Raw genomic sequence first — 22927 nt, 5'->3', positions numbered from 1 at the left:
TTGTCATCATCCTCATCAATAATTATAGCTAGCACTTAGGAGGGCTTCCCTGGTGGCTCAGATGGTAAAGAATCTACCTGCAGTACAGGAGACTAGGGTTCGATCCCTGGGTCAGGAAGATGCCCTGGGGAAAGGAATGGCTACCCACTCCAGTATGGTCCAGGCCTATTCTTACTTGTTTACATAGAGCTTGTTCATACATCACTATACCCCTTTCAGTCAGGGACTATTCATTTCTATCAAAGTTGGAAAAGCAATACAGCATAGTAATTGGGCACTTAAAGTCACTAGAGCGAAATGTGCTGTGTATAATCCTTGTCCACTGAGTGCTAATCCAGGACATATAATTAATCTCTCTGTGCTCTATTATTCTAGATAGAATTATTATGCTCAATAAAACAGTGATTGGTATAAGAATACCTGACTTGTAAGAATATTTAAAAGATTACATGAGTTGAAAGCATATTTCAGAGAGTAAGAATTACACCAAATGTTCACTATTTTTTTTATCTCTCTATTTTAGATGGAGAAACAGACTTGGGTTTAACTAGAATAAGGTTATGCAGTTTTTAAATACAATGCACTGAGATTTGGCCATAGGCAATCTGACTCTGTAGCTTCTGTTTAAAACCTTTACATTCTATATCTAAATAGAGTTTGATCACTAAACCCATCAACCACCGGAGAACCAGCACCATGACATCTAAACCCAAGGGCCTGGGACTGGCACAGATGACAGGGTGTCACGTACCCCACAGGCTGGAGTGGAATCGAAACACAACTTGGCTCGGAGATTTCCATGGTTCTTTCTAAACAGGGTAGAGACGTACTGATTTGCACGTCTGTGTATGTGCTCAGTCACTAAATTGTGTCCACCTCTTTGAGACCCTGTGGACTGTAGCCCACCAGGCCCCTCTGTCCCTGGGATTTCCCAGAAAGAATACTGGAGTGGGTTGCCATTTCCTACTTCAGGAGATCTTCTCAACCCAGGGATCAAACCCATGTCTCTTGCATTGCAGGCAGATTCTTTCACCACAGGGCCATCTGGGAAGACCCAGAGACACACTAGTTTTTTTTTTTTAATAACTTTTTTTTTCCTTTATTGTGCACTTTCTTTTCTTTTTTAAAAAATGAAACAGATAAATATTTTTAATGATAAAAGGCACAATTCACAAAGAAGATAGACATCATAAACCATTAGACACCTTAACAATAAAGAAACAAAGATACATAAAGCAAAAATCAGAAGAAATATAAGGAAAATATATATATAATCATAGTGAGACATATTAACAATTCTCTGAGAATATTTTATCAAGTACAGAAAAAATAAGAATGATGAGAGAGAGTCTAGAATGATGTCATTAATAATTTAAATATAATAGATTTATATTTAATTAATTAATATTAATCATATCCTACACAAATATATTTAAAATTTTGTATCTCAAACGTTGTTGTTAGATGTCCATAGGACATTTAGAAAAACTGGCAAAAAGATTAACATTACTAAATTTCAAAAAGTAGAATTTTTCTTTGTGTAAGACTCACTAATTTAAAACCCTTCAAATCCTGGAGATTGAATTGCAGAAAAGGTCAAGAGTAGTGATAAAGGAATCTCTCATTTGCCTTTTGAAGCCTGAGCTCAGATGGAGAGTGAAAGGGCAGACAGAAATCCCTGCTTGCCTTCCCTGTTCTCTTTGGTTCAGAGATGAAGCCTCAGGACAGCCTGTTCTGAGTGTGAGTAGAGAGCAGGGGCTGGACACCCAGAGAGGCTTAAAGTTACTCAACTGAATGTGGAGTCCATTCTCTCTGTTGGCGATAGCTGATGATCTGGCTGCCCTGCCTGAGTAATTAGTCTGGATCTTGGAATCAACAGCGTTGTCAAGCAGTGATTCATATAATCCCAACCTAGGCACCCACCTGGCAGCTCTTTCTCAAATGCATTTAAAAATGGCTGTGACTGAAGTTGAACAGAGAAGTGTGACTATGAATTAAGTTACTGATTTCACATTTTAAAACAACAAACACACTTTTTCCTTTTATTACTTTTTATTATGTCCTTGAGCCAAATTTTTCTGGACTTCAAGAGTATTACTTTTTTTTTTTGTTTTTTACTTTTTTTTTTGCTCAACTTTAGCACCCAAGTATAGCATGGGAAAGTTGATTCAGAAGCATTCTCCAAGTAGTCTACTTGGGGGGTCCAGCCAGCCCTAAATGAAAACCATCATGGCAAGTACTTGTGGGGGGAGACTAAAGTTGGAACACATGCTTTGTAATGGGGGCAAGTTGCCAGGGACTTTCCTTTTTGCTACAAAGATCTTAGGATACTCAATTAGGTGTTCCAGAATGTTCCCTGCTGAGCCTCTAGAAATCTGTGTACACAGCATATAGCTGCTTGACTTATTTTTTAATTTGGGACCTTTTTTTTTCCCCCAAAAATGAAAACAGAGACTTGGGCATCTTTAAGAAACCCCTTCAGCTAAGTGGTAACCTTGGAATACATTAAAGTCCTGTCTGCAGGAATTAAATAAAGTAGCATCACTCCCTCCCTCAGACCATCTCTCAGTGTTTCATTGACTCCTTTCCACAGCTCATAGGGAGCCAGACTGGTTATGGCTCTTTGCTTAGAGCATGGTCTTGTGTTGTATACTGCTTCACGCGTTCTGACCCCTGATATATGTCTCATCTTCAGGGTGTCTAAGCCGTGACTTGGGATCCAAAAGACCCCAGTATACTTTGACTTGATGAATCTCATGTCTGAATAAAGGATTTCAGCTTGTTACTTCATTCATTTGACCTTTTTAGTCCCAAGCTGTCCATAAAATTAATAAAGAACCATGATTGTAAAATAACCTTGCAAGCTCCTTTCCCCATCAAAGAGCTAAATAAAACACACAAACACTTCAGTACAAAAATAAATAAATAAATAAATAACTTCGGAAATCTAAGATAAATGGGTTGTATCAATGTCAATTTCCTTATTGGGGTAGTGTACTATGATTTTGTAAGTTGCTATCGTCGGGGCATGAGGATTACTGGGTAAAATGGGTAAGATCTCTCTTTATTCTTTCTTCTTTTTCCTTTTTTAATTGAGTAAAAAAAAAACTAGCTAATAAAGTTTTTTTCTTTATAGTTTTATTGAGATTTACTAGATACACAGCACTACATAAGCTTAAAGTATACAGCATAACAAATTATATACATCATGCAATAATTAACACTTTAGTGAACATCCATCATTTCATACAGATATAAAAGGAAATGAAAAAAATTTTACCTTGCGAAGGGAACTCTAAAGATTCACTCTTAGCAATTTTCATCTATTACAAACAGCAGTGTTAATGACATTAACCATGTTTTGCATAACATTCCCTTATACTTATTTATCTTATAACTGAAAGTTTATATCTTTTGACCACCTTCATCCAATTCTTTCTCTGCCTACTCCCCACTTCTGGTAACCACAAATACAGTCTCTTTTTCTATAAGTTCTTGTTTGCTTTTTGAAGTGTAACTGACCTACAACACTATGTTAATTCTTGGTTCACAAAACGGTGATCTGATATTTCTATACATTACAAAATGATCACCATGGTTAGTCTAATTAGAATCTGTCATCATACAAAGGTATTATTTTATTATCTACTGTGTTCCCCATGCTATACATTTCATCCCTATGACTCATTTATTTTATAAATGTCTCTCTGGACCTTTTACTCTCCCTCACCTATTTAACTTGCTCTCCCACTCCTATGCTGTGGCAACCACCTGTTTGTTGCTGGTAACTATGACTCTGCTTCTGTTTTATTATATTTGTTTGTTTTAGATTCCATGTTGTAAGTGAGATCATTGTATTTGTCTGGCTCTGTCAGATTTATTTTGCTTAGCATAATACTCTCCAGGTCACCCCACATTGTCACAAATGGCATGATTTCATTCTTTATTATGGCTGAGCAATGGAATATTACTCAGCCATAATAAAGAATGAAATAAAGATTAGTGGTTATGGAATACCACCTACTCTTTATCCATTCATCTATCAGTGAGGACTTAGGTTTCTTCCATTTTTTGACTGCTGTAAATAATGCTATGTTGAACTTCGGAGTGACTATATCTTTATGAATTATTGTTTTTGTTTTCCTCGGGAAAATGTCCAGAAGTGGAATTGCTGGATTGTATGGTAGTTCTATTGTTAATTTTTTGAGGAACCTTCATATGGTTTTCCATGTTGGCTGTACCAATTTACATTCCCATCAATAGTGAGCAAGGGTTCCTTTTTCTTCACATCCTCATAAACACTTTTTTGTTGTTGTCCTTTTGATAATAGCCATTCTGACAGGTGTGAGGTGATATCTTATTGTGGTTTTGATTTCTATTTCCCTGGTGATTAGTGATGTTGGGAATCTTCTCAGGATCTATTGACCATCTGTATATCTCTTTGGAAAAATGTCTATTCAGGTCTTCTGCCCATTTTTAATTTTTTTGACATTGATTTCTGTGTTCTTTGTATATTTTGGAATTGACCCCTCATCAGATATTTTGTTTGCAAATATATACTTCCATTGAGTAGGCAGCCTTTTAATTTTGCTAATAGTTTACTTCACTGTACAAAGCTTTTTAGTTTGATGCAGTTCCATTTATTTATTTTTGTTCTTGAGTCCCTAGCCAGAATAGCCAAAATAAATGACTGATGTCAAAAATACTACTGCCTGTGTTTTTTCTAGTAGTTTTATTGTTTCAGGTCTTACTTTGAAGCTTTTAATGCATTTTGAGTTTTTAGAGTGAGAACGTGTATATAGTTTGAGAAAGTAACCCACTGTGATTCTTTTGCATGTGGCTGTATAGTTTCTCCAAAGCCATTTATTGGTGATATTGTCTTTCCTCCATTGTTTATTCTTGCCTTCTTTGTCTTAGATTGATTGATCATGTAAATGTGGGCTCATTTCTGGGCTCTCTATTGTGTTCTATTGCTATGTGTCTTTTTTATACCAGTTTTGACTTAGCTTTATAGTATAGTTTGAAATTAGGGAGTGTGATACCTACAGCTTTGTTCTTTCTCAAAATTGTTTCAGTTATTTGGGGTCTTTTGTGTTTCCATACAAATTTTAGAATTATTTATTCTAGTTCTGTGAAAAGCATCATTTGTATTTGGATAGAGGTTGTATTGAATTTGTAGATTTCCTTAGGTAGTATGGTCATTTTAACAGTATTAAATCCCCTAAGTTTCAGTTTGTATGTCTCTTCATGTCTGAAGTAGATCTCTTGATGGAGGCATTTAGTCCCTTTACATGTAAAGTAATTGATAGGAATCTACTTATTGCCATTTTCTTAATCATTTAGTGGTTGTTTCTGTATTCTTTTTTGTTCCTTTCTTCTTGTTTTGCACTCCTCCCTTATGACTGATGATTATCTTTAGTGTAGTATTTGGATTTCTTTTGTGTGTATGTATTATATTATTCTAGACTTTTGTGTTGTGGTTACCATGGAATTTATATGCATGTACCTGGTCTTCCTTTGACTGTGTGGATCACAAAAACTGTGGGAAATTCTGAATGAGATGGGAATACCAGACCATCTGACCTGCCTCTTGAGAAACCTATATGCAGGTCAGGAAGCAACCGTTAGAACTGGACATGGAACAACAGACTATTTCTAAATAGGAAAAGGAGTATGTCAAGGCTGTATATTGTCACCCTGCTTATTTAACTTATATGCAGAGTACATCATGAGAAACGCTGGGCTGGAAGAAGCACAAACTGGAATCAAGATTGCCGGGAGAAATATCAATAACTTCAGATATGCTGATGACACCACCCTTATGGCAGAAAGTGAAGAAGGACTAAAGGGCCTCTTGATGAAAGTGAAAGAGGAGAGTGAAAAAGTTGGCTTAAAGTTCAGTATTCAGAAAACTAAGATCATGGCATCCAGTCCCATCACTTCATGGCAGATAGATGGGGAAACAGTGGAAACGGTGGTTGACTTTATTTTTCTGGGCTCCCAAATCACTGCAGATGGTGACAGCAGCCATGAAATTAAAAGACGCTTACTCCTTGGAAGGAAAGTTATGACCAACCTAGATAGCATATTAAAAAGCAGAGACATCACTTTGGCAACAAAGGCCCATCTAGTCAAGACTATAGTTTTTTCAGTTGTTGTGTATGGATGTGAGAGTTGGACTATAAAGAAAGCTGAGCGCCGAAGAATTGATGCTTTTGAACTGTGGTATTGGAGAAGACTCTTGAGAGTCTTCAACCAGGGAGACTCTGGTTGCAACGAGATCCAACCAGTTCATCCTAAAGGAGATCAGTCCTGGGTGTTCACTGGAAGGACTGATGTTGAAGCTGAAACTCCAATACTTTGGCTGGGAAAGATTGAGGGCAGGAGGAAAAGGGGACGACAGAGGATGAGATGGTTGGATGACGTAACCAACTCAATGGACATGGGTTTGGGTAGATTCCGGCAGTTGGTGATGGACAGGGAGGCCTGGCATGCTGAGGTTCATGAGGTCACAATGAGTCGGAAATGACTGAGTGACTGAACTGAACTGAACTGAGCTTGGTCTTCCCAGGTGGTACCAGTGGTAAAGAATCTGCCTGCCAATGCAAGAGATGCAAGAGATGAGAGTTCAATCCCTGAGTCAGAAAGATCCCCTGAATATGAAATGGCAGCCCCACTCCATTATTCTTGCTTGGGAAATCCCATGGACAAAGGAGTCTGGTGGGCTACACTCCATGGGATTGCAAAGAGTTGGACAAGACTGAGTGACTAAGAAAACACACATACCTGCTGGTACAGTATTTAAAACTCATCAGGACTTTGGGAGTTCTGGGGCTGGTAGGGTTCACTGATGGGTGAGGCTGGATACCAGCATGGCTGGCTTCAGTGTCCAGGGGTCATATGGCTGATGCAGGCTCACTGGTAAGTCAGTATGGTCCCATGATATCTAGCTGTAGGGTCTAGGGTATATCAGAGCTGGTACTAGTGCACTGTGGCTAAGTTAAGTCCACAGTGCTAATTGGCTAGACAGAGGACTCAAAAATGGCACCAGCCTGCAGCAGTGGACTCAGGGCAGAATAAGCTCCCCAAATGGCTGCCACGTCCTAAGAAAGTCCCAGTTGCCTCCTGCCTCTCTGGGAGGTTCTCTAAGTTTGGCAGATGAGCTTGACCCAGGCTCCATTCAAATGACTGCTTCTGTGCTAGGTCTCAGAACTTGGGAGCTTTTATCGGTCTCTGATTCCTACAACCTTCTGATTCTCTTGTACTAAAGTCCCATATGCTTGCAAAACCAGAAGTTCTGGAGGCTCATACTCCAGTGCAGGACCTTGGGGCTATGGAGCCCACTGTGGGGGTTGGGCCTCTCTCTCCATGGGGATAACCTCTGCAATTGTAATTATCCTCCTACCCGAAGGTCACTAACTCAGGGATGGGGATATGAACTATACTGTGTCTCCACCCTTATTACCTGTATCATTATGGCTCCTTCTGTATATCTTCAGTTTTGGGAAACATTTTCATCTAGTCTTCAGGTCATTCTCAATGATAATTGCTCTGTAAATTGTTGTGATTTTGGTGTGTCTTGGGAGAAAGTGGGCTCAGGGTCTTCTTACTCTGCCTTCTTGGCCACTCCTCTCTGTATTATTTCTAACAATGTTGTTGAATTTACAATTATCTTAACATGAAAAGTTTAATTAAAAAAAAAATTGACTCCAAGAAGAAGTGTTTTGTGGTTGACATATGGAGCGTCATGCTAGTCCAGTTCTTGTTGACTCTAGCCAGCTGTGCTGTGCTCGGACCTATTGACTCTAGCATCTTTGTGACCCCATGGACTGTAGCCTGCCAGATTCCTCTGAATTTAGGTCTGTGTGTTAGTCATTCAGTCATGTCCAACTCTTTGTGACCCCATGGACTGTATGTAGCCCACCAGGCTCCTCTGTCTATGGAATGCTCCAGGCAAGAATACTGGAGTGGGCTGCCATTTCCTTCTCCAGGGGATCTTCGCAATCCAGGGATTGAACTTGTGTCTCCTGTGTCTCCTGCATTGGCAGGTGGATTCTTTACCACTAGTGCCATGTGGGAAGCTTATTGACTCTAGTATCAACAACTCTTTAGAAAAAGGATTTATCTTATCTGAGAAAGGATTATCTTGACTTTTTTCTTAAGTAAGAGGGATTGGAATTGACTAAGCTGTCTTGCTCCATAGAGGATTCTCCTGCTGTATAATAAGAGAACATACACAGATTTTCTTTGTTGCACTTGTGAGTTACCTTTGCCTATGCCTGCTTAGCTTGGTAGAGAGGATTCTTGGATTTGTATTTTCAGGAAACCTAAATGTAGGTCTAGGCCATGGCACCAAATTTACTTTGCTTCTCCTTTCAGATCTGGAGTCCACAGCATCCTTAGTTTACTCTTCTGAAACACAAGAAGATGTGAACATAAAGAATGACAACGACTAGACAATCTCTCTAACTTCAACTTCGTCTAAAATGTTGTGATTCTGGACTTCCAATCTTAGTACCAATGTTCTTTATAGGCACAAATAACCCTACACACTTGGGCTTCAAAGAAAACAGCTGGAGGCACCATGCTTACTCTTGTGTCATAAAGCATATTTTTACAGACCAAGTCTTGAGACAACCACTTACTCAATTTTCATTCAAGAAAAGCCAAGAGTTTAAGTGACAGACCTCCAGGAGACCCTGGAATTTCATCCCAAGTTTTGGTAATAAATTGCAATATTTTATTGCAGGTTGGTTAGAGCTAGGCTTACTGCCTTTTGGAGTGATCAGCATTATTCTACAACTGCTTCAGGAAAAAAAGGTAGAAAAAAATTATAAGTGAGAATCAATGTAAGGAAAAATGAAAGGACCTTGTACTTAGGAACTCTCAAGTGTTAGAGAAGTCCTAAATCTAAAGATCCATTGTAGGGACTTCCCTGGTGATCCAGTGGCTGAGACCCTGTGCTCCCAGTACAGAGGGGCCCGAGTTCAATTCCTGGTTGGGGAACTAGAGCCCTCACACCACAGCTAAGACCCAGCACAACCAAATATTTATACATACATACATATATATATATGTAGTGAAAGTGAAGGTCTCTCAGTCGTGTCCGACTCTTTGCGACCCCATGGATACCAGGCTCCTCCGTCCATGGGATTTTCTAGGCAAGAGTACTGGAGTGGGTTGCCATTTCCTTCTCCAGGGAATCTTCCCGACCCAGGGATCAAACCCAGGTCTCCCGCATTGTAGACAGACGCTTTACCATCTGAGCCACCAGGGAAGTCCATAAATATATATATATATATGTGTGTGTGTGTGTGTATGTATACACACATATATATATATATATATATTTTTTTTTTAAAGTGATCCATTGCAGGTAATCTGGCAAGCAGAAGGTCTTCTGATAAACAGGAAAATTCTGATGGAGAATGGGGAGAAGAAGAATATTAAGAAAAGTGTTCTTCCAGTTGAGACACTGACTTCAACGTTTATCAGAATAATTTTTACCAAGACAGACAGAAGCACAAAGTACCTGAGAATCACTGTGGCTATTGTTGAGATGTATATTCCTAGGGTTTCCCAGGTGACTCAGATGGTGCCTACAATGCAGGAGACCCAGATTTGATCCCTGGATTGGGAAGATCCCCTGGAGAAGGGCATGGCAACCCACTCCAGTATTCTTACCTGGAGAATCCCATGGACAGAGGAGCCTGGCAGGCTACAGTTCATGGGATCGCACAGAGTTGGACACAACTAACATGTTTTCACTTTCACAGATTCTTAAGGTCCACCTAGGATCTATTGGGAGAAGGCAATGGCACCCCACTCCAGTACTCTTGCCTGGAAAATCCCATGGACAGAGGAGCCTGGTAGGCTGCAGTCCATGGGGTCGCTAAGAGTCGGACACCACTGAGTGACTTCACTTTCACTTTTCACTTTCATGCATTGGAGGAGGAAATGGCAACCCACTCCAGTGTTCTTGCCTGGAGAATCCCAGGGGCTGCAGGGCCTGGTGGGCTGCCGTCTATGGGGTCACACAGAGTCGGACACGACTGAAGCGACTTAGCAGCAGCCGCAGGGTCTATTAGCTAAGATGTGCTAACTACCTAGGAATCTGATTCTTAATGGGTACACTCTAGGAAAGGCAATTCCTATTTCTCTGCTTTAGGACAGAGATACTTGTGCTCCCAGCCACCAACAGTCCTGGGGGCTTCCCAGGTGGTTCAGTGGCAAAGAATCTGCAGGAGACATAGGAGATGCCGGTTTGATCCCTGGGTTGGGAAGATCCCCTGGAGGAGGAAATGGCAACCCACTCCAGTATTCTTGCCTGGAAAAATCCCATGGACAGAGGAGCCTGGTGGGCTATAGTCCATAGGGTTGCAAAGAGTCGGACATGACTGGATACAGACCAATTAGTACTAACTGTCGTTAAATGAGTTGAGTTACTCTCCTGGAATTTCCAATTGCTGAAGTGAGCTTCCTTGCCCACGGCTGAATCTTCTCTCCTGTCTCCCACCCCAGAACACCTTTCACCCAATTACTGATTGATATGAAGGGAGAAGGGTATTAATAAAACATGGTCCCCTTGTCTAAATTTAGGACAACTCTGGAGGGCCATTCCATTTCTAGAAACTTTGATGGATAGGCTGGAGCCTTGGTTGCAACTGCATCTTAAACAACTTTTTCTCTGTACACTCCTGTTTCTCACACTATCTTCTGTTTTTTTTTTTTCCTCTCAAAAAGCAGACTCAATACAAAATGTGGTTCACTGGAGAAGGCAATGGCAAACCACTTCAGTATTCTTGCCTTGAGAGCCCCATGAACAGTATGAAAATACAAAAAGACTCAATAACCATCTGGGAAATAAAAACATTAATTTCAAAGAATTTATGCTGAGGAACTGGATGGAACACTGTAAATAGATATGGTTCTGGGTAAGTGCTTAGTCGCTCAGTCGTGTCCAACTCTGTGCGACCCCATGGACTGTAGCCCACCAGACTCCTCTGTCCATGGCGTTTTCCAAGCAACAATATTGAAGTGGTTGCCATTTCCTCCTCCAGGGGATCTTCCTGACCCAGGGATTGAACCTGTTATCTCTCGTCTCCTGCATTAGCAGGCAGGTTCTTTAGCACTAGCGCCACCTGGGAGGCCCATAAAAAATGTCATTGGAACACACCAATTTGTTTACATATGGCCTACGGATGCTTTGTGCTACAATAGCAGGGGTAAGTAGTCACATGACAGACCATACAGCCAGGAAAGTCTGCCTTGTATACTATCTATGCTATGCTAAGTAGCTTCAGTCGTGTCCGACTCTGTGCGACCCCATAGACGGCAGCCCACCAGGCTCCCCCGTCCCTGGGATTCTCCAGGCAAGAACACTGGAGTGGGCTGCCATTTCCTTCTCCAATGCATGAAAGTGAAAAGAGAAAGTGAAGTCGTTCAGTCGTGTCCGACTCCTAGCGACCCCATGGACTGCAGCCCACCAGGCTCCTCCATCCATGGGATTTTCCAGGCAAGTGTACTGGAGTGGGGTGCCATATCTAGCTCTTCACATTAAAAGATTGCCGACCTCTAGTATAGCACCAGTGACATGTATCAGCAAATTACTGGGACTAGAACCATCACTATGTTGGTGTTCAGAGTGGCAGGAATGTTCAATGTCTATAGTGTTTTGTTCTTTCATGTAACTGTATGAAGGTAATGAAGGATTCTTAGGAAGCAAATAATAAAAAGAATTGGGAAATAAGATGAATTTGAGGGATAAGTGGTAAAATGAATTACTATTAAAGCTCCTCAAACCAGGAAATGTTATTAGATGCCCCAACCCACTTTTTGAAAAAAGCAACATTTATTGTCCTTTTCTGATCATAAAAGCAATACATAATTAAGGTACTTGGAAATACAAAAAAATGTATACAGAATATAAATCGGCCATATTCCCATGAGATAACCATGTTTTAACATTTTTGTTTTTACAAAATCAGGGTATTATCGTACAAAATGATTGTATTTTTAAATGTAACATTTCAACAGCCTCATATTCTCTAGGAACATTATGTTTAATGGGTAATTATAGTCCATTGTTTGGGAAATGCCATAATTCATTTAATTATTACCCACATTATTAAATCTTAAATTAGGTTAAGATTTTGTTATTATTTGTAAATAATGCTATAACAAACTTGCCTATGTTTCTGAAATTTTTTTTTCCCACTATTATAGATTACTATAGTAAAACAACTTCTGTCTAAATTAGGGCTCTTTTCAGGGACAAGGCAGAAGATTCAAGAAAGACAAAGTTGTATTAATTGGGACTGTCTCTCTCATTTTTCTAGATTCCCAACCATACCAACTCTAGAGATTTCTGCCTTCTGATTAATAACATTAAATGACCTCTATTGTTGACTAACAATGTTTATATTTCTATATACCCCATTCTTAAATCCATACCCTTACAATCAAAATAAAACATTGTTCTGTTTGAATTCCCCCTTCCCTTAGAAAAAAAGGCAATAATCTTATCAAAAATATTTTATTTACAAAAAAATTCAATTATACTATACATCCTATACTGGAAATACATTGAATAATTGCTAAAATAAATACAGGCAATTAATTCAATCTTTTATAAGAATGAGAGAATCTGAATGTTATCAAGCTTAACTTAGAACATAAATAATTAAAAAGGCAAACTCAAGTTTTAGTCTTATTTAATGGCATGGTCTGTCTGTTTCCCACAAGCTCTCCAATCAGTGAGAGTCTACGTTGTAGAAGTTATGTACCTTTTTGTACTCTGAAGGTAGAACGTGCAGTTTTTTCTTAGGCAGGATGGATGGACTATAGATGTCTGTATTAAAAGGAAGCAGAAAGTTAGGAAGAACATGGTCGAATACTTCTCCACATTGCTGCTTCATCACAATGCTTTTCATGCGACTCTAAATGTGTTTTATTTATTTTTTTTTTAACATGGGTCTACACAGCACCAGCTACAAGGTAAGATGGGTCATGCCAAAAGTCAAACTGGATAACTGAGGCCTCAGAGCAGCTAAATCAGCCAGGCTGAAGGTACCTGATCCCTCAATTTTTTGTGTGTCAATTATTCTTGATACAACTATTAAACCTTGATATCATGTCTACTCTGTAGACACATTTACATAGGCCAAGAACAGAAGAGATGAAGCTCTTATCTGTATAATTCAGAAAATATCTTCCCTAGAAAGCTAAAGAGGACACCTGGAGCTTGATTCTGCTGGTTTTGAATTTATATGCTTTATCCTTATTCTTTATCTCCTTCGCCCATATAAACCTCATACTGACATGCAAAGTAAACTAACAAGCTGGGGGAAAAAAGGGAGGTAAAGTATGTTCCACATATAGACAGAATCCAGTGAATACAGGTCACAGAACAAAAGATGAGCTGAATTGTATTTGTCCAAATTATACAGATAATTTTTCCCAATTCCTCTTTACTTAGCCTGGGAAAATACTGTGAGAATGTCCAAAGACTATCTTTGATAACCAGATTTTGTCCACTGCTGGATGCTTAGTATTTTTCAAGAATTAACATTCCCTTTTTCAATCTTTTGAAAAAATTGCACTTTCCTACCCCTTTGGCCTTGATTTTCAATGACTTCTTTGTACAGATAAGTATGAATTTCTACTCTTGAAGTGTGACAGGTGTATTGGCCTTTTCTAAAAGAAATTTTTTGAAAAGTTAAAACATTGAGAGTTCACTTTTTCACAGAAATAAACTATTCAATTTTAAAGGTAGAGAGAAACATTTTATTCTTTCTATCATGAACAACGTCAACCAAGCTTCACATTTTGGGTAGAAATCTTTTTAAGTAGGAATTTTTTAAGAACCTATTTTATTAAAAAAAAAAAAAAGGAAAAACAGGTGTATTTTGGCAGAGAAGTAAAATATAAAATATGCAAAATTTGTTTTAAAATTGGCATACAAAAATTTTAAAACACAGTACAATTATATAAAAATACAGCACAGCCAACGGCCTGTAAAATTTCCTTTGGCATTTCATTTGGTAGAATTAAACAGAAAAAATCATTCTAAAAAAAAATTAGCTATCAACACAGTCCATAAGTTAGGTTGTATATGTTGAAAGAACTTTTCCTTGAGTTTCCAAAATCCTTTTCTTCCATGATAACCCACATAAAGCATGGCTAGTGAGGTATATAGGGCAAAACACTGTTAGGCAGATGTACAGTAAGGAAAAAGTGCATACACAAAGAATCTTCCCATTTTCATAGAAATATCAGGTTAAATCTGAGTTGTTCTTCTTGATGTATCATTTTCCTTTGGCAGAATTAAAATAAACCCATACAAATGTCTTTGTTCAAGTCCCAGCAGCAGCGATATGTCTCCTTTGGTGGCGTTATCTGACGCCACAATACCATACAGTCCCTAGAGGAGCTAAGGTTTTGTGTGTCTGCAACTGCAAACATCAAACGTAAGATCATACATCAAGCACCATGTCGTACTGTTGTCCCTTCTTCCGCCTGCCACATTTATTGATGAGAACCACGTACAGTGTCAAAAGCATGACCCAATAGCATGCATACAGCAACGTTCCAACAATTAAAACTGTCTGTTTGGATTCTGAGAATGGCTTTTTAGATTCCTTATAAATGGTGAAAATCACACCACCCAGGAGTATTGTAAACCAAACGGATACGGGAATGAGTCCTATGAAATTAACGACAATGGTTTTCCTTCCAGATGTGCCCCACCCAGCTTTGTTTATTGTTGCAATTGCAAACATCTTGGCCGGAAGTAAACTTGACATGTATAACACTGAGTAGAGGGACATGAAGACCATGACAATGTTTCCTCTAAGGCAGCTGGCAAAAGATGATTTTATGAGACCCACTAACTGGACAGTTAACAAGAAGAGGAGGATGTTCCAAATTTTACCCCTGTAGAAGAGCTGGATTACCGTGGCAATGAGAAAGAAAGGGAAGAACCCAGTGATGACGGCTTCATAGGTCATCCACAAGTGATGTTTATGAAACCACATCGCGTTGTACAGCCACTCTCGGAAGTAGGACTTGCTCCAGCGGGTCTGCTGGTTTAACCATCTGAGATATTCTATAGGTGTTTCAGTAAGGCACTTGGATCGAGCTGTGTATTTCGTTGCATAGCCCAGACTCAGCACTCGGTTCGTTAGATGCCTGTCATCTCCAAAACTACATTGGCTGCCCATAAATTCTTGATTGTACCAGTCTTCCACAAATTCATGCAGTAAGGAGTTTCTGTACATTCCCAGAGGTCCGCTAATGCACTGGACACATCCGAAATAAGACTGACAGGCCCTTTCTATGTTAAAAGCCATCCAGTATCTCACACTGCTGAGGAAGGAGATCCAGGAATCATACTTGTTTAAAATCTGCAAGAAAAATAAAAGTAATTAAATAAAGGTAAGCCCCCTGATGCAAAGAACTGACTTATTGGAAAAGACTCTGATGCTAGGAAAGACTGAAGTTGGGAGGATAAATGAATGACAGAGGATGAGATGGTTGGATGGCATCACTGACTCGATGGACATAAGTTTGAGCAAGCTCTGGGAGTTGGTGATGGACAGGGAAACCTGGCATGCTGCAGTCCACGGGGTCACAAAGAGTGGGACACGACTGAATGACTAAACTGAATCCCCAGCTAAAAATACCAACAAAATCTGCACTATTGTGAGGTTACTACCTAGAGTCATGTTTGGTATTTTATTTTTCTATTTTGACTTCTTTCCTTTTTAACATGATTTTCCTTTATTTTCTTCACGTATTACTAGATTAACTTGATAAGTGGTGTGTATGTGTTAAGACTTGTTGAAAATAACTTTTTTCTACTTCATCACTGCCTGTACTCTTTTGTTATGTTTTCTTTCTCTTGTTGTAACATTGGGATTTTTTTAGGCTTCAGTTCTCAGCCCTAAAATTATTCTGTCACTTTCCTTCCATCCAATATTTGAAGGTTTAAGTCCCATCTTCTTCTCTTTCCTACTCATCCAACCCTATTATTCTCCTTTCTCCCCAGTTTTAGCAATGCTAGTGATGAAGGGGTTTTTTCTGGCTTCACCTCAAAACTGGAATCCTGAAATAAGGCTCTACATAAAGGCTACTAAAATTATTAGCTTTACGGGAGGGCAATATTTCTTAATTCTCCTCCTCTGTCTCAATTCTGTTCCATTTTCATCTGGATTTTGTATGCTTTCTTTTTATCACCAGGGTATTTCTTTGTCCTTCCAGTTCATTTTCTTTGCCTTCACTAGTACCAAGCATTATCAATATGGGTTATACAGCAACATAATACCTACATTTAAAGTCAAAATTCCATGTGCTTCTCACTTTTTCCTAAAATCTAATTGTACTTTTGCAAAGGATTCACTTTAACCTTCATATATTTTCATATATTGTTTTCTCATTCCATAAATGTTAATCACCTTATTAATATTTCTTTCACTTAAAATTTCTCCATTGATGGCAAATAATGGGAAATAAATAATAACTGGAAAATCCACTTCTTTGACTTTTTCTCTAGTGTAAATTTGAACTGCAGTTTCTCTTTTTTTCCTTAGTTTACCCGATTTGGATTTTTGATAAGTCATATATTGCTCAGCTTTTAAATATAGAGGTATATGTTATAGTAATAAAAACCACCCACTGCCATACCTCCATTTCTTAATCCTTGCACTAAATTCCAACATCATTTTACCAGAACATTAAGTTGTGGCTTAAGAAGATACAGCAGAAATTACACACTTACATTATATTTTATGTAACTTATCAGCTACTACATACATGTGTTACAACCTCCAGCTAAGCAAAGAAATCATAAATTACTTCAATTTAGATAAGAGAAGAGGTAGTACAGTGGGTACAAGACACATTCTAATGTGTCTTAGTCTCCAGAAACAACACCTGGCACATAGTTTGGTGTATAATAAATATATACTCAAAGAATCAATGGCTAAGGGTGCTACTAAAGCCATACACACCTGGACATCTCCCCCGACACCTCCAACCATGGGATCTTCTTCTAAAACTTTTACCATCTCCACAGATGATGCTGGGTCAAGCATGGTGTCTGAATCACAAACCTGCAAAGAAAATAAGGAATGAGTTAAAGAAAATAAGACAATGAGCATGTTCCATGTAGTCAAAATTGGACACATATATATTATGCCTTTAGCCTATTGTCACAAGGCCTAAGTAAGCGAGTATCATGTGGATGTAAGTTTGTTATATGATGGCCAATACAAAGAACTTGCAAACTCAGTATTTAAGCTAATGAAATTGCTGAAAAAAAACAAATGAACTGATGACCTAGGCATGTGGTGAAAGGTGGTCAGCTTTTCCTGGTTCGCCAAGGATGTACTCAATTTTGGCAATAAAAGTATCATATCCCTGATAACACCCTAGGTTTCCAGGTCTTGGAAAACACCTTGGGTTGGTCACCATAAATGTCTCTCCCTCTCTTTTTAATTGCCTTAATCAAGCTTTTAGATATCTTATTCCTCAGGTCTGAATGATGATGGGAAACTCCTATGGCAGTATTGATAAAAGGCATGTTTAAGAGTAATTATTTTTCTCTATTTTAATATGGTAATTAAGACAGGAAAGCAGTTCTTCTAAGGTGGGTTGTATAACTCTGAAACAAGATGTCCATTTGACCTGGGCTTAGCAGATCACATTCCATCAGAAAGGAAAATCAAGCTTTTAAAGGTATTAAGTATTCATCTAGCTCTTTATATACAAAAGTAGATGAACCATGAACTTCCAGATGTTCAAGCTGGTTTTAGAAAAGGCAGAGGAACCAGAGATCAAATTGCCAACATCTGATGGATGGATGTAAGAGAGTTCCTGAAAAACATCTATTTCTGCTTTATTGACTATGCCAAAGCCTTTGACTGTGTGGATCACGATAAAGTGTGAAAAATTCTGAATGAGATGGGAATATCAGACCACCTGACCTGCCTCTTGAGAAACCTGTATGCAGGTCAGGAAGCAACAGTTAGAACTGGACATGGAACAACAGACTGGTTCCAAATAGGAAAAGGAGTATGTCCAAGCTGTATATTGTCACCCTGCTTATTTAACTTATATGCAGAGTACATCATGAGAAACGCTGGGCTGGAGGAAGCACAGGCTGGAATCAAGATTCCTGGGAGAAATATCAATAACCTCAGATATGCAGATGACACCACCCTTATGGCAGAAAGTGAAGAGGAACTAAAAAGCCTCTTGATGAAAGTGAAAGAGGAGAGTGAAAAAGTTGGCTTAAAACTCAACATTCAGAAAACTAAGATCATGGCATCCAGTCCCATCACTTCATGGCAAATAAATGGGGAAACAGTGGAAACAGTAGCTGACTTTATTTTTCTGGTTTCAAAATCAGTGCAGATAGTGATTGCAGCCATGAAATTAAAAGATGCTTACTCCTTGGAAGAAAAGTTATAACCAACCTAGACAGCATATTAAAAAGCAGAAACATTGCTTTGTCAACAAAGGTCCGTCTAGTTAAGGCTACAGTTTTTCCAGTGGTCATGTATGGATGCGAGAGTTGGACTGTGAAGAAAGCTGAGCGCCGAAGAATTGATGCTTTTTGAACTGTGGTGTTGGAGAAGACTCTTGAGAGTCCCTTGGCCTTCAAGGAGATACAGCCAGTCCATCCTAAAGGAGATCAGTCCTGGGTGTTCACTGGAAGGACTGATGTTGAAGCTGAAACTCCAATACTTTGGCCACCTGATTCAAAGAGCTGACTCATTTGAAAAGACCCTGATGCTGGGAAAGATTGAGGGCAGGAGAAGGGGACAACAGAGGATGAGATGGTTGGATGGCATCACCAACTCGATAGACACGGGTTTGGGTGGACTCCAGGATTTTGTGATGGACAGGGAGGCCTGGTGTGCTGTGGTTCATGGGATTGTAAAGAGTCAGACACGACTGAGCAACTGAACTGACTGAGATGTAAATTATCTTAAGCTTTTCTGTAAGTGTTAATTGTTATTCTGAAAAACAAACTTTATACAGGCCAAAAAAACAAAAGCAATTTTGCAAGCAAACCAATTACAACTTCAAGAAAATTTTTAGAATTTGTCTATACCCAAGAATGGCTCACAGAAGATTCTACTGGAGGCCAAAGGTGCAGGATTACAAATAGTACTTTTTTTCCAAGCTGATTTATGAACTTATTGAAAAATGGAACAGAAGAATAAAGGAGATATGAAGCCAAAATATTACCTGTATACTCATAAAGCTGATATGGAAAATAGGGCTCATATCAATGCAGTAGCCAGTTTTATAATTATGTTCCCCAGAATTAGACTGATGTATCAATTCTGAACAGTACCTAAGTGGGACCAGTCTCCTCCTGAAGACACAGTTAATGGCCCTTTGAAAGGTATGGCTCCTTTGGAGTAGCCCACTCCCAGAAGAAAGAAGGAGCTAGGCTACCCCTTATACCTTCCATACTCCCCAACCAGATTAAGTCACTTCTCTTAGGCAGGAATTAGGTATGCTATATCTGTAGATGGACATTCTTCCACATGATCAAAGAAAATCAGAAGTAGGGAAAGAGCTGTCACTTCTCTATTTCTAATTATATTAATAACATCATATCTTTTTCTGGAGAACTCAGCCAGGCCCAAGAAGATATAAAATGACCAAACTTGACACACCATGAACCAGTTTCATATCCCCACCCAAGAAATGAAAGACATGATTGGCAGAGACTGGAGTGTTAGCTGCAGTTTCATTGTTTTTCTATGTCGTCTGGCTTCATTTATTAATTTAATCAAGACTTAGTCTCTTTATTTATATCAAAAGCCAGTATTTTTACAGTTCTCTGAACTGGTTTATAAAAATAGTAGGAATTTGATATACCAGTTGTGAATGAAAAAATATGAAAACAATTTTTAGAAGCCTGAACTCTTGGGGCTGGTGCACTGGGATGACCCAGAGGGATGGTATGGGGAGGGAGGTGGGAGGGGGGTTCAGGATGGGGAACACGTGTACACCCATGGCGGATTCATGTTGACATATGGCCAAACCAATACAATATTGTAAAGTAATTAGCCTCCAATTAAAATAAATAAATTTATATTGAAAAAAAAAAAAAAAAAGAAGCAGCATGAACTCTTGAGTTAACTGGAGAAGGAAATGGTAACTCACTCCAGTATTCTTGCCTGGGAAATCCCATGGACAAAGGAGCCTGGCAGGCTACAGTTCATGGGGTCCAAAGGGTCAGACACAACTGAGCAACTGAGTATGCACACACTTTTGAGTTCAAAGGGATTTTCTATGTGTAATTGTAGGAGACCCTCACATATATAACTAGAAAATCTCAAAATTTTTTAAAATGTATGTTGCTTAATTTTACTAATAGATTTTTCTGAAAAAATTAATATATATGAATAACAAATATTGTTGGTGAAAACAATTTAAATGTATTATTGAAACTTATAATTTAAGGAGTATGTAGGGTATCCAAAATTACAGAAATGAAATCACCTCTCTAAACTCAATTAGCTATATGAAAGTTAATTTTTGAATTTTTATATTACTGTCCCTATTTAGAAACATGCATTTTCTAAATAACTTCTTGCCCCTTTTGGGTGAGTGGGGGTACATTCTATTTTGGTCCAGCATGGTCTGACTTATTTTAGAGGAGGAAAAAATAGACAGCAGCTAGGCATTAGTATTCCATTAAAAAAACAGAATTTTGCTAATACTTGGATTTGTACCCAAGCATCCAAAGCCTCAGAAACCTAAACGAATTCTTCCAATAGCAATGTTTTTCCGCTCTCTTGCCTTGTTTATCACTGTTTGGTAAATATATGGTTATAAGCCTGGCAGGCCAGTCACTAGAGTAGTAAAAAGTGAAGGCAGAAGTTCAACCCAACTTTCAACCTCTCAGCATCCAGAGCTTATGGCCACACCCACCTCTATTGACTCAAGCTGGGAAAGGTAAAACCAGAAAGCTAAAAATAAGACTAAAAACAACAGGAAGGCGGCAATCGAGAATTCATGTTTAGGTAACTCCTCCTGCTTGTGAGCAGAAACAAGCCAAGGGAACTGCCTCTCTGAAATGACCAAACTGGAACCAAACTTCTGAGGTTCTGCAGATTTAAGTTGGTCCCACCCCTCCCAATTTCCAACAGCAAAGTGCCAAAAGTTCTCTGAGAGAGATTGTTCACATGGTGAATTTAACTGTCAGAAGCGAAAGCTCTCAGAAATCCCTTGGGAGGGGTTTGTTATAGCGGGATTAAAGAGTTCTTTATAGAAGTTCAGTTTCTGGATGTTATTTGGTGATAGAATGCCAACTAGAAAACCACCATCTACAATAGTCTGTGAAAGCAAGTATGTTCATGGACATAATAGTATTGATTTGTTTGTGTGTAAAGGCTATAACGCTAGCCCTTCTTGAAACCAGTCTAGTAGAAACAGGATTTCTAGCTGTCTCTTCACCAATTAATAAAAGTGTATAACTTCACAAAGGCTGGCTGTTCAGCTCTGGGCTAGAAGCTGTGGGGGAAAATACCCCAGTTCATGAGGAGCTTAACTTGACACTGGGGAAAACCACAGGACATGGTCTGCACGCAGGAAACTGAGAACAAATCAACCGTCTTTCTGTCCACCCTGAATGTATCATTCTAATTTGTTTAAAGTACATGATTCCCAGTCATAATATTTCTCACTGGGAGATATGGAAACAAGGCAGTCACCAAATTTTGATTAAATTTGAGTGGAAAATGTAAAGAAAGAAGATGTTATGGGGTGGAACCAGCCACCTCAGTCATAACCACAGAATCATCAGTTAAAGTGTGTAAGGCCATGGCTCCCCCTCCATCCGTGCTCAAGCCAAGAGTTAGGGCTGCCCCTCTCTGCATGTCTACAACAGGAGTTGGCAAACTAAGGTCTAAGAATCAAGTCAGCCTTGCCACCTGTTTTGGGAAGGTCTATGAGATAAATGATTTTTATCTTTTTAAATAGTTGGGAAAAAAAATTTGTGACATATGGAAATAATATGAAATTCAAATTTCAGTGTCCACAGATAAAGATTTATTGGAACTCAGTCACGCACATTTACTTTCATATTCTCTATGAATGCTTTCACACTAAAACAGCTAAGCTGAACAGTTACAACACAGACCATATGGCGTGCAAAGCCTAAATTTACCATCAGGTGTTTTACAAGCAAACTTTACCAACCCTGGGCCTCAAATAATTGGTTGCAGGAGAGTTCTCTGTCATAAAAATTTTTTTTAAAAGTTGAGATAAAATATGTCCTAAGCCCCAATTTTAATTCTAGTAGATTTTTAAAAAAGATTTCCTCCATCTCCACATGTTATAATTAGTAAGAGTAACTGCATAAAAAGTATAAAATACTAATAAACTAGATCTTCTTTAGCCAAGATTTGCCTATAATAAGACCAAATATCCTCAGAATCAAGAAGCCTCAATTAACTAGTGAGTCCTATATCTCACTTCTACGATTTTCAGTAAGTCATAGTGGAGTAAGACACCAAATAGAAAAGTACCTTGTAATTACAAAGGATCATAGGGAAGTATACTATTCATTGTTCATTGTTCAGACACTAAGTCATGTCTGACTCTGCGACTCCATGAACTGCAGCACATCAGGCTTCCCTGTCCTCCACTATCTCCCGGAATTTGCTTAAACTCATCTGTACAGGATAATAACCTTTACGTTTTTATACTGTAAGTAAACCCACACCTAAAAGAGCATGGCAATCTTTACCACAAATAGATTAACTCGATAGAGAGAATCTCTAAAAGGAACAGGAAAATTGACTACATATTAAGAATCTCTTATCACAGTGAACAAATTTAAATGTCTGGAATTATCTATAATAGGTATAGACTATCTATTCATAACTTATCAGACTATAAA

At 38.7% G+C, this 22927-nt stretch overlaps 1 protein-coding gene across 1 annotated transcript in view; it reads right to left on the bottom strand.

The window, feature by feature from the left end:
- Positions 1 to 11832: 11832 nt before the first annotated feature.
- Positions 11833 to 22927, bottom strand: part of HAS2 (hyaluronan synthase 2) — a 32217-nt gene continuing 21122 nt past the window's right edge. Inside the window, exons 3-4 of the mRNA XM_027560934.1 lie at positions 17010 to 17111; positions 11833 to 15404 (exon numbers count right to left, since the gene is read on the bottom strand). Of these exons, the coding sequence (XP_027416735.1) occupies positions 14475 to 15404; positions 17010 to 17111 (1032 nt within the window). The 3' untranslated portion in view covers positions 11833 to 14474. The remainder of the gene's footprint in view (positions 15405 to 17009; positions 17112 to 22927) is intronic.

The sequence above is a fragment of the Bos indicus x Bos taurus genome, chromosome 14 (assembly GCF_003369695.1).
Source record: "Bos indicus x Bos taurus breed Angus x Brahman F1 hybrid chromosome 14, Bos_hybrid_MaternalHap_v2.0, whole genome shotgun sequence".
NCBI lineage: Eukaryota > Metazoa > Chordata > Mammalia > Artiodactyla > Bovidae > Bos > Bos indicus x Bos taurus.
Note: the sequence above shows the minus strand (reverse complement) of the source record. Positions and strands in the feature narration are given on the sequence as shown.